At 45.9% G+C, this 12512-nt stretch overlaps 1 protein-coding gene across 1 annotated transcript; it reads right to left on the reverse strand.

The window, feature by feature from the left end:
- Positions 1 to 1838: 1838 nt before the first annotated feature.
- On the reverse strand, positions 1839 to 9451 carry LOC120709411 (polyadenylate-binding protein-interacting protein 9-like). The gene is made up of 11 exons (XM_039995046.1): positions 9133 to 9451; positions 8648 to 8685; positions 4270 to 4383; positions 4130 to 4174; positions 3747 to 3819; positions 3539 to 3651; positions 3381 to 3440; positions 3173 to 3220; positions 2987 to 3055; positions 2424 to 2485; positions 1839 to 2187 (listed from the first exon to the last, which is right to left on the reverse strand). Exons 1-11 carry the CDS (start codon positions 9449 to 9451, stop codon positions 2130 to 2132), a joined length of 999 nt encoding a protein of 332 aa, XP_039850980.1. The 3' UTR covers positions 1839 to 2129.
- Between the last annotated feature and the right edge of the window lie 3061 nt (positions 9452 to 12512).

Here is a 12512-nt window from a genome sequence, read left to right on the forward strand (position 1 = left end):
GCAAGTCATTGGGTTGGAGGACGCGCAGATCTCGGCCGAGGGGGACGGGGGCACGGTCGCACGGGAGTCGAGCGAGGAAGAAGAACAGGGGATCTCCTTGTGTAATATCCAAGCCAATCTTGGCCGTACAATTTTGTTCTGACGATTTGTATGCACCAGGGGTGGACGGTATTTCATTTACCGTCCACCCCTGGTCAGTGTCGCGCTGGACGCCGCCGCGTCGTGGCCAGTCCGAGACGTGCGCGACGCAAGCTCCGGCCAGCCCCGTCCAATGCCGCAGGCCGTGCCTGGATGCGAGCGGGCTGACTCGTGTTCCCGGAGATGCTGGTGTGGTTCGACTGCAGCGGCGGCGGCGGCGGCACGGGCCTCTCGCCGTTCTTGGACGGTGCCGCGGCTGGTCGGAGCTCAGTTCAACGCGGCGTCCGTGGCAACGGGGTCGAGAGTGGGAGGAGAAAGGGGGGACGATATTTCGTTTACCGTCCACCCCCGGTCGTTATCTCGTCTGCCGACGGCCGCGGGCGCCGCTGCCTCGCCGGAGCGCCGCCGTGTCACTGTCGTTCCGCGCGTGCTCCGCTCCCGTTCGTGCAACCGGAGGTCCAATCGTGTCGCCTCCGCGCACGGCGTCGGCACGAGGAGCTCATCACCGCGCGCATTCGTCATTCCTCTAGCCGGCCGAGGGCCTCCGACCGGCTCATCGATGTGATTCGCTTGCCTTGCCGATGGGCGACGGGGAGGAGAGGATCAACGGCGACGGCGAAGAAGCAGGCGCGCCGCCGGTGTCCGGCAGCGCATTGCGCGTGGTTTTGCGGCGGAAGACAGTCTCCGCCGTTCCGAAAGCACAGAGGAAGACAGTCTTCCTTCCTCTATGCTTTCGCTCCTGTTGACCGTATCTGCACGACACTGTTAAATTTCAATTTCATTGTTGGACAGCTGCTGAATCCCAACAGTTCCTTTTTGTAGATATTGATTGATGATCATTCACTTAGCCCATGGGCTAATGCTTTGGATAAATTTGGCCCTCTACGTCCTGTATCCTTACTGATTGTCTGATTCCCTGTTTGGTCTCTCAAACGGATCGTTTCGTCAGAAATCCCTCTATTTTTGTAACTGTTTTTGCCAGTCTGTATCGGTGGGTGTACGTGTATGGGCTTGATTCTCAAATGCAACGACCTTTCTAACTTATATTCCAATAAAGTGTTGGTTTCCTTACTGTATAAACTTGTGAGAATGAAAAATAATAGATGCTTGAAAACGGACAGAGTAATAGCCATAGCCTGCACCATAATCAAAGATAAGTCAGTACTATTTTGGTACACCTGCAACGGGATTTTTTTTCATCTTTTAACAGCATGGACGCCGAATGCGCAAAAGGAGCACGGACGGACAAAGTGAAGATGTACAGCACATGTACATTCAAGCATCAACATGAACGGGTGCAGAGGGCGAAAGAAACACTCGGGTGCTCTTTAGCTTTTCTCTTCGTTATGCGTTTCTTTCTCACTTGGAGAAGCGGCAGAAGCACATGCGGAATTTGTTCACACCATTTGAGATTTTCCAGTGCGTAGTATTGTCTCTGTTTTTTTTTCCACGAGACACAGTTCTGTAACCCTATAAAGGGCCGATCTAGTACTAGCTATGCCAATGAATCTCGTTGCCCAAAGCCTGAATCTTTACATTATCAAACTTGCCTGCAGCATAGTAGCTACAATATCAACTTTGTATTCCAGAGGTTTCACATTCTGATTAGTATGTTATGCATCACCTCATGCATCCTTGTGGACCTCTGGAACACAGCTATAATAGTGATTGCAAATAATGCAAACAACAGTGATAGCTCTATAGGTCCGACGTTAAATGCCAATTAGTTTAACAGCAGGAACAATGAACAGAAATTACTGTGATGGCTGGTTGCCTAATGACAGTTCCATCAGGACGAATGAAACATGAGAACCAAATGCAAGCTATAAAAGGGTCTGATTTAACCAGTTCCTTTCCCATAGGTTTGCAAAAGGGTACAAAGAGAATGTTTGTAAGAATGTAAGCCAATGCATCCTGACGCACTGGATCACGGAAGCCTTAAGCTTATGGTGATCCCTTCCCGTGAACAATCCAGTTTGGCTTACGCAGTGTCAGTTAGATCCCACTCGATTTACACGTGGCTTCACTGGAGTCTTTGAAGGGCTCACCCTGAACATCCCACAATATAGGCGTTCAGCAGGCTGGAGCTGGAGTGGTGTGAGAGAAAAACACTGTTACCTGACTGTGGCTGGAGGCTAGTGCTGGAGCGATGTGAGAGAGAAATACTGTAGGGCTGGAGGCTGGTGCACCAGCCGAACACGGTGATGCCATCAGCATTAGCAAATCTAAATATTCAGATTTTTCAGTCTTAAATACATAGACCAGGAATGGAAGGAGGGTCATGCCTGACAGGCAGAGTTCCCAAAATCATCCTACTGCAATTCAGAGCCATGATGGCACCCTCAGCCTGTGATTCAGAGTTTAATACTTAAAATCAAAACCTCCATCTGAAACGGGTACCGAATATGAAAGGAAGAAATATAACAAATGACTGTATGGGCAAGATCATGTTGCAGATGAATACACAACACAAGTAACGACAAAGCGAGAAGCACCACAGTTGTTTGGACAAACTTCTGTCATTACTTAGTCATGCATGTGCTATTAAGAGATTATGACACATGCAGAGGTTGGATCGTATCAAACAGCTCCTGCACAATATGCAGCATACTAATTTTTAACAGATGTGGTGGGATAGCAAGAGCTTACTACTGACATACTGACATGATTGGTACAGTATTTTGACATTACAAATATTAGGATGGAAGCAATTTTAAGGAGATGCAAAATAGACAATCTAAACTAGTTCTTTGTGCAGGAGGATTTAGCAAGCAAATATCACTTGAAATATAAAAATAGGAGCTAAGTAACAGAAGTAAAGCATATAAGAAAAACATTTTGTTCTTACGTGAACAAACTCAACAAAAGCAATCCTTGTGGAATGTACATTATCCCCTAGAAGTCTCAACCGAGAGACCTGCAAAGAAAGCCTACTTTAGCAGGTAAAGCATATAGCAATATATCGAGCAGTTTTTTCCTTAATAAATAGTATGTTTGATGGTGGGATCGGAAAACTGCAGACTCCATCGCTCACCTCACCGCAAAGTCCTTCAAAGAAATTCTTTACATCTAATTGAGTAACCTAAATGACAAAGAGGCAAATGATGTCACAAAGCATCTAATTTAATGAAATTACCTTCAGACCTAGCCCCCAAGATCCAGGATCCCAAAATATGAAGTATCAATGAAAAAACAAATAAGTGAAAGACGATAAAGTACATGGAGTAGAAGGAGATGGGTACCATTTTATCTATGTTTGTACAATAGACAGTTCGCATAACCATTTCCTTCTCATCTTCCGTCTATGGAACAAGACAAACACAACACCAGTATTAGCATATTGTGGAATAGTATACTACTTAATGGTATCAGGACATGAAATAAGTGCAAGACTGCTCACTCTGGGAAGAAACTTTGGATTAACAGGTAAGATAGCTGTCTTTGAAGGCAAGACTCTAACAGGGTAGAAACCAAAAATTGTCCCTCCAAGGTTAAGTGCAGTTCTTGCACCCTCTACAGAGTACAGACAATGGAACTCAAAATTCATAAAGAAAGATTTATTACAGAAAGAAAAAATGTTATTAGAGTACTAGGTCAATAAATAATACCCTCATCAGAGAACTCAATAAATGCAAACCTAAGAACTGAGTGGGGATCACCACAAATTCTGCAATCAACAACCTAAGAGAGAGAGAGAGAGAGAGTTAGCTATCACGTATTTGGAAATCAGCAGCTGATAAATTTTCAGTTGTGAACGTTTGTGGCAGCATTTTTTTTTAAAAAGTATATTTTCGACGGGGAATCTTTAATAACTAAAGAAGTTACATTTAGAAGTGAAAAAACACAGAACAGTAAATATGATCACTTAGTAGACTCTACTTGATAACTTTGGTTGACCAAGACAAGCAATAAAGCAGTGCAATTTCATATTTGCAGGACACAAGTACCAGTACAAATCAATATTTCCAGATGAAATAACTTACTTGCCCACAGGTAGGCAGGTAGCAAAGATATCAGCAAGTCTCTCCTCCGTCACCTACAAGATGGTCAACATCATTAGATCTTACAAAAATCCGAGAATATATAATACATAGCAATGCATGCTCAGGTAGGTAACCATCAACTACTCACTGCATGGTCAAGTTCAGATACATAAACAGTTCGCCTAATGCTGTCTTCTCTTTCTGTTCGCCTCACCCGATCATTTGCCCTCCTCCTTCCTTGGTTGATGTATCCATTCCACCTCTGGGAATTACAACAGCAACAAAAAACACTCCTTCAACTTACATCGTACTTCTCAATGGGATCACAGAATCCAATATTTGCTCTTACAAACAGCTGATCATCTAGCAAGTCCTATGGGAATATGGAATAAAACAAATAAAGAAGCAATCTTGGGAAAGTATCACAAAATTGAAAAACTGAATTTAACATTGACCAAAGATTTGAAATTAAGTTTTGTCCCATATCATTATGTCTAAAAGTTCAGTATGGGTATTGAATCGAGCTTTTCAAACTTCAGATTTCCTACATTGATAATTGCAGGACAATGAACGGATCAGTGAGGTCCGGCTGTAGGTAGAGCGCTCCAGGGCCTTCTGAAAAAATCGGTGGATGAGGTCGGTCCTCCTAACCGGATGGGCTGCCAACGTTTTAGGTAGTGTCTGGTTCAAACATTCCCATGTCTCGGTTCTCTGCAAAAACTAGCTAGTGTGCTTCTTCACAGGAATATACTACTACATTGCTACTGAAGTTGAAGCATGGAAAGTGATTGTTAACTGTAAATCAGTGGATTCCTGCAGACTGAGGGCATGTACAACGCGGCCGTAGCTGCCGTCTGTATCTGTTTTTTTCCCGTTTCGAGACGGTCCAGCGAGCAGACGCGCGGTGCCATCCTCCCGCGAGGCGACGACACTGGCTCGTTCTCCGATGATTTATCGTCAGCTCGACTCGCGTTGTACGGTGCCGCCTCCAATTACCGACGGCGCGATGGATCCCATGCTCCAGCAGCCTCAGTTCGCGCCTCGCTCGCCAAAATCAACCCTTGACAGGAAGTCTTCCCGCCGCCGCTGCCCAAATCTTCCCTATTTCCATCCCCTCCCCACCAAATCCCAGCAACGATGGCAGCCCTGCTTTGGCCGCCGCATGGTCCACCGGCGGCCCTACCTTCGCCGCTGCCCCAAGCTTCCCGGCCACCCCAAAGTCAACTGGCACCTTCTCCGGCACTCCAAGCACTATGGGCCCGTTCACCATGGCTCAACCTCCTCCTCCATGGATGCATGTTGCAACTTCAGATCCGTCAGAATGGTAACTTTCTGACAATTTTTGTTTGCAGCTTCCCAATTGCAATGATATATTCAGGTGAAATAAAGAAAAGAAGTCTACAGATATTCAGGTATGTTTCTTCAAAGTTCATTCTCGTTGTTCATGTGTGTCGTGTTGGTGGTTGCTATAGCACTGAACTGCTAGTCACATTGATCTTACTGATCTGTTCTCCTTTTTCGGCAGGGAGAATGATCCAATTCCAGCAGGTGCCTTGAAGCTCTGCACCTTTCTAATACTGTTGTGCTCTGCTTGCTGCTCTGCTCTACTCCGCATACTCTGTATGCCTGTGTATGTGAACACGGACAGCCGTGCCTTGTGTATGTGCTCTCTGTTGTTTTATTTCCTACTTACAACAAAAAGGCATACAAAGATCCAATTTAGGCTTGATCACTTTATATTATGTGTCCATCCTTGTATTAAATAACTTACTTACAGACACTCCACTGTACAGGTTGTCTTTACTGTTGTCTGTGTGCTGTATTCAACTACATACAGCAAACCGTCTATGGGTTGTACATGCCCTGATACCCTTCAATCGCAGTTGCAGTGTTTTTCGTCCCTTCAAATATCGGAATGCAATCAGCCAATGGACTACTGAACTGTAAATCCTAGTAGCAGACTTTGCTGTCTTCGCTCTGTGCCTGTAGCAAAACGGTGTGTGTCAGCAGCGACCATATATAGTGAAGTCGTGAGTACTAGAAAGACTCGCGCGGCTTTGCCGCGCCCTTCCTCGAGGCCCAGTTCAGGATTTAAAAATACCAATGATGCTCATAACATCGATATATGGTCAATGGAGCAGGCAAGGTCTTGGAAACCTGTATTGGTCTTTTGACCTTAAGTTGCTAGTGGTACCATCGGTATTCATTGGTATTCTTTAGACTGCTGTAATTCTAGGCGACGGTGATTTGTATAACTTAAATCATCAATACAATAAGAAATTTTAATGTACTACCATAGCAGGAGATTTAGGTTTGAACATTCAAAGGAAGGAAAATTTTCTCACAAGCTGAATACAATAGCTTGCATAGAGGATACAACAGCCTCTTAGCGAAGTCATGTTCTTTTGTTCAAAATTATAGATTGTTGGATAAGGGCATGCAAGTTTGCCTCGGCACAGGTCATCGTCCCACAATCTATCATTGATCAGCCATTGTAGAAACAAGCAAGAGTGACAAATTTGTCAGTTGTCATACCTGAGCAGCCTCCTACTTGCTATGTATGGATAATTACGAATCAGTACATAGTAATTAGAGAATTTGTCAGTCATCCATTGACAATTTCATAACTAAGTACATTGTTCCATCATTCTGGAGGAGCTAATTTGTTCTCTTAAGGCTTGCTCTTCTTGGGACACCTTTGTACTTCCACTTCAGATTTTAACTTTGAACATGTAAAGTTGGATCTGAATAATACAATTTCATGGATTCAGGCCAAACAACCGTGTAACATCTAAAATAATCTTCTGCCAGCACATATAGTATATGCTATAAAGACATCCTTCTAGTATTAATATTATGTAAATCATCTAGTATCAACCAGGTCAGGCAACATTCATACAATGTGCAGATCAACAAGTGGTACCTGATAATGAACTCACAAAGAATAATTGATGCATCTGTTACATGACAAAGAATTGATGCATCAGTTACATGAGGCTCAAGATAGCGAAAACTGAAATGTGTGGTGACATCAGAAGTTTAGCAATTTGTTTTTACCATGCATACATTATGCATATGGAAGGTATTGCCAAATGGTTACTGCCACTCTGATTCAGAACTGTTTGGTTAGGTAATTGCCGTTTCACACCTATGGCTAACTGATAGTTGCAAATATAGTCTGACAAAATTTAAAAGAACAAATTACTGAAATAGTATTTGATCTAGTTGAGTCCTACGGAAAAATGGCTGCAGCCTCTAGCTATATATGCCAAGCATGCTTCCGTTCAATATTATCTATGCTTAAAATCCTATGTATGCTTAACTTGGCAGCATGGTGAATTTGCATTTTTCATTCCCTGTTTTGTTTTTGAACTAAGGCTGCAATTTCAATTTACTGGTTAGTCAGTGATAATGTCATGCCGCGTTGTGTCTGTGGCCAGCCATAACTTCACAGTGCCGAGCCAGACATGTGTGACAGTGTTGGATACTGAAATTCAAAGAAAGAAGATATTTGCAATTTGATTGCAACAAATCGAAAGAGAAACAGATTATCTACGAAGATGGAGGGTTGAAGACTTGGAGCACACTGTTTGTACCTGTCGGTTCAGGCATCTGGAATACTGATGCAGCACATATTAGCGTGATTGAGTTGGTGAGTCAGCGGCCTGGGAAGGGAGGAGCAGCATCAATGCGTAGCTCATAGTTATGCACATCCACTCGCTGTACCGGCGCATGTATTCATGTACAAATAAACGTGGAGAGGCAAGATGCTAACCATCCATGGGCTTCACGCTGGCCGGAGGTCGACGGTTGGCGGCGAGTCTGGGTCAGATCGACGGCAAGGTAGCCAAATGTTGCAGCGCAGTTGAGGAAAGCGTGGTGGAGGTTGAGCCCACGCCTGTACCGCCGCCGGGGTCGCAGGGGCCGCTGCCCGTGACGGGATGGCCGGGACTGGAGCGGCCTGGTTCCGTGCTCGCACCGGGAATGCACGAGCCATTGGGGCTCCGCCCGCGCCGGGATGGCTGGGACTAGAGCGGGCGGTTCGCCGCGCTCGCACCCTGCTTGCACCGGGGGTCGCCGGGGTCGCTGGACTGTCATCCGCGCCGGGATGGCCGGGAACACGCCCGCGGCGGCGACGCCCGCGCTAGGGGAGGGCTGCGAGTGTCGCACGCGAACGGGTTCGCGAGGATTCGCGACCCTTCACTGCTCAACGGGTGAGACATCCGCTACGACCAGATCGGACGGTCCATATCATATTTTGGCTGGATCTGATGGTTATTGGGTTAGCGGGCGACGTGGCCCTATTGGGCGCCCGCGGTTTGATCCAAGAATCGTATATAGAGATTCCCTAGGCTTATACATGGAAACATCGATGCAGTGTCTCTTCCCTCCATTTCGGATTGGATGTTTGACAGCAGTAAGCTGGGACAGCCACGTTTGCTGCTGCTGAGGATGTTTTCATGCATCGAACCTGCAACTGCAACATCTAGAGGCGTCTTACCGTCTAACAATCGGACGTTCCTCACCTCAAGGGCAGTAGTCTGCTGCCTGAAGGTGCCATCGGCTTTTGCAGCAGGCCGCGGACGCGGTCAGCGTTGCATCGTTGAGGCCCTCCCAGCTCCAAGTCCAAGCGGCCGGCGGCGCTGGATGGACCCAGATCCCGAGGCGCTGGAACACCTCGACGCGGCGGAGCTGCGGGCGGAGGAGGTGCGCGGGACGGGGTCGGGCGGTGTCGTCCCGGGTGGCCGGCGGCGCTGGCCGCGGGCACGACGGCGCGGGAAGATGTCGGCGGCCGCCGCGGAGCTCGATGCGACAAAGTGGAGGCGCACGTTCAAGAGCGGAGGCGTCGCCGGCGGCCGCAGATATGACATCAGCGGAGGTTCCTGCGGTGTCGCGGCGCCGGCGACGCCAAGCGCGACGGCGCGGCGAGCACGAGAGCGCGCGCCAGGAGGGTCGCGACGGCGCGGCGAGCACGAGAGCGCGCGCCAGGAGGGTCGGGGTGGGACGGTACCGTCTCCCCCGGACGGTATTCCATCTACCGTCCAGGCCTGGAGCATTTCAAGCCGTTGGATCGGGAAGCTGCGGTCAGGATTGGGTTGAGGAGGTGAAGTGGCAGTGTTGTTGGGCCAATCGAACTCAGCCCACCGTTTGTTATCGAAGCCCATTATCACTCGAATGGAGGCCCATTGTTTGCCGCCATGGACGGCCGGAGCCGCGCGCGCCGCCGCGCCGGGGAGGCCGCACGCCGCCGTGGCGTTGTAGCTGTAGCTTCCGCGCTCCCCGCAGCACGCCGCCAGCGCCGAGCTGCCGTCGAACCCTGCGCCACGCATAACGTTCCAGCAGGCAAAGTAGAGGCCGATCGAGGACGGGCATGCAGTAGTCGCCGAGGCGAAGACGATCTTGGCGTGCGGGTGCTTGTTCTGGAGCTCATCGATCTTGATCTGGACGTACTTCTGGAGAAGATCGCTGTGGCAAAGTGGCAGCGCCAAGCACCCGCGCTGGTTGATGGGGATGCAGCCCGTTGATCGGCATGTTGCCAGCAGGCACGACGTAGGGGATCAGAGCCTCTGCTTGCAGCAACGCATGGAAAAAGTATAAGCGGCTGTCAGCAAGAAGTGCAGGTCAGATCGAGAAGGCGGCATGCAACCGGGCCGATGGTAATCAGGAGCGTCTAGACATAAATGTAAAATGTGTGGTGCACGAGGGAAGAGAAGGCCAGGTCGAGAGCCATTAATTCCAATCCAATCCTCAATCGAGCTCCACTGAGGAACAGATGAGATGTGGTGGTGCAGGTGGGAAGAAGGTCAGGTCGAGAGCCGTGTGGAGGCACGCGTTCAAGGGCGGAGGCGTTGACAGCGGCCACAGAGCTGACATTAGGGGAGGGTCCTGTGACTTTGCGGGGCGCCGACCGCCGAGCGCGAGGGCGCGCCAGGAGGGACGGCCGGACGGGGTGGACGGTATTTTGAAGGCAAAAGTCTATTTTATCTTCTCCAACTATCACCAAAATTTGGTTTTCCTTCTACAACTATAAAACCGGGTATTTCACCTCCCTCAACTTTTCAAACCGTCCATTTTACCTCCCTCGAGCGGTTTTGAAGACTGTTTGCTACAGTAACCGTAGTTTTGTCTTTTCCTTTTTTAAAAAAAATTCAATTGAATCTTTGAAAAATCATAATAAATCACAAAAAAATCATAAAATAGAAAATCCAATTTTGTTGGACTCCACATGAGTAGATATACGCAAGTGAATATATTATATGGTATACTTTAGTACAATTTTTTTACTGTAACTTTAGATATATACTTTTCTGTAATTAATTTATAGCTACAGTTTTCATCGTCCCATTATGGTGAAATTTTTATGGTGAGCTAATCATTATATGATTGAGCTGTAGTAAAATTTTATGATTATTAGATCATGTTTGACTGATCTATAGATTTATCTATATAAACTAGATAAATCTATAGAAAAATCTAGACGAATCTATAGATAAATCTATAACTCATTCATACATGATCTAATAATCATAAAATTTTTACTATAGCTCAATCATATAATGATTAGCCCACCATAAAAATTTCACCATAATGGGACGACGAAAACTGTAGCTATAAATTAATTACAGAAAAATATATATCTAAAGTTACAGTAAAAAATTGTACTTAAGTATACCATATAATATATTCACTGCGTATATCTACTCATTTGGAGTCCAACAAAATTGGATTTTCTATTTTATGATTTTTTTGTGATTTACTATGATTTTTCAAAGATTCAACTGAATTTTTTTTAAAAAAGAAAAAGGCAAAACTTCGGTTACTGTAGCAAACAGTCTTCAAAACCGCTCGAGGGAGGTAAAATGGATGGTTTGAAAAGTTGAGGGAGGTGAAATACCCGGTTTTATAGTTGTAGGAGGAAAACCAAACTTTGGTGATAATTGGAGAAGGTAAAATAGACTTTTGCCTATTTTGAACCCTTGGATCGGGAGACTGCGGCCGCGATTCAGTCTGTGGAATTGAAGAGGCTGCGTTGCTGGGCCTACCAGGGGCGCTTCTGCTTCAGCCCACCGTTTGTTCCTGAGGCCCATCTTTAATGACTGAAACTTTAATGACTGAAACCGCGTCGCGGTTCTGGTCGGAGAGATGGGCCACGTAGGCCAGAAAACATCGGCCGTCGGATCGCGATCCGACGGTCAGAAATAGATAGGGACGTAAATTTTGTAAAAAAAAATCCTAGATTTTGTTAAAATAATTATGAAGTCCATCAATTTTATGAAAAACCCCTTGAACCTTGAATTTTTCAGTAATCGACCGGTACTCCGTCGACGCCAAATTTACCAAATAACCCCCGCAGTCTACCAATTTTACGAAAATCCCCCCGGACATTTTGCAGTTCAATTTCTTAAAATAAACCTAAACTGGAGGGCATATTTCTGCGCGGCAACGCCGCGCAATGTTCTTGTTGTCACTCAAATGCTTGCGGCTCTATTTGTTTCCGATTACAATCATGAAAATAAGGGATAATTCCATCAAACGTCTCACTTATTTTTTGATAGAAATACTTTAAGAAAAACCCTAAAAGCTTAAATAGGTGCGGTACTCAAGGTTTGAACCGTGAGCGGGAGCACCCTGGCCAATGGACTTTGCCACTGCATCGTGAGCCCCTTCGCACGTCTCACTTATTTTCGCTTATGAGGTAATTCACTTCAAAGATTTGAACTACAAATAGCGAGAAATGAGAAAATCTTCGCTTCTTTCGAACATGCTTAGATTATAAGCTAAGTGAAAATACACACGGACCAGGGCTCCGCGCACGTCGCCGTGACTCCGTGAGGTTGTAGCTGTAGTAGCTGCCGCTCGTTTGGGCACCCTCGCTGGATTTTGGGCGCAGTTATATGTCACTGAACGCGATAGGATATCCCACCATTGCTTGAAGAAGGAGCTCCACCTGCGTTGGACCATTTTCCAGCCTAATAAATCTAACTGTTTACACAGGTAGAGAGAAGGACAAGTGCACGCATGCATAAAAGACAAAAATAATAACATCATCCACATGCAAACAAGTTTGAAGCCAAATAAATCCATAAATATTAAAGTGAATATCAAATTAAATTCTGAATGTACCATTGTATTTCTTACATGAAGATCGTCAAAACAAAACCATATATACTTGACTATATTTGGAGAATTTTATTTTTCAAATATTTTTTGATAAAGCTCAAACATATGTACTACTGCGAACAAATATATATCTCTTTGCGAATAAAATATTAAACCCAACAAAAAAATAACTGTAAAATGCAAACAAAATTTGAATTTTACGAACAAAAAATGGTGCATGCATGTTGTCAGCAAAATAGAAGAGAGATTATGAGATTGCGTATAAAAGAA

Source organism: Panicum virgatum, chromosome 5K (genome assembly GCF_016808335.1).
Source record: "Panicum virgatum strain AP13 chromosome 5K, P.virgatum_v5, whole genome shotgun sequence".
In the NCBI taxonomy this organism is placed as follows: domain Eukaryota; kingdom Viridiplantae; phylum Streptophyta; class Magnoliopsida; order Poales; family Poaceae; genus Panicum; species Panicum virgatum.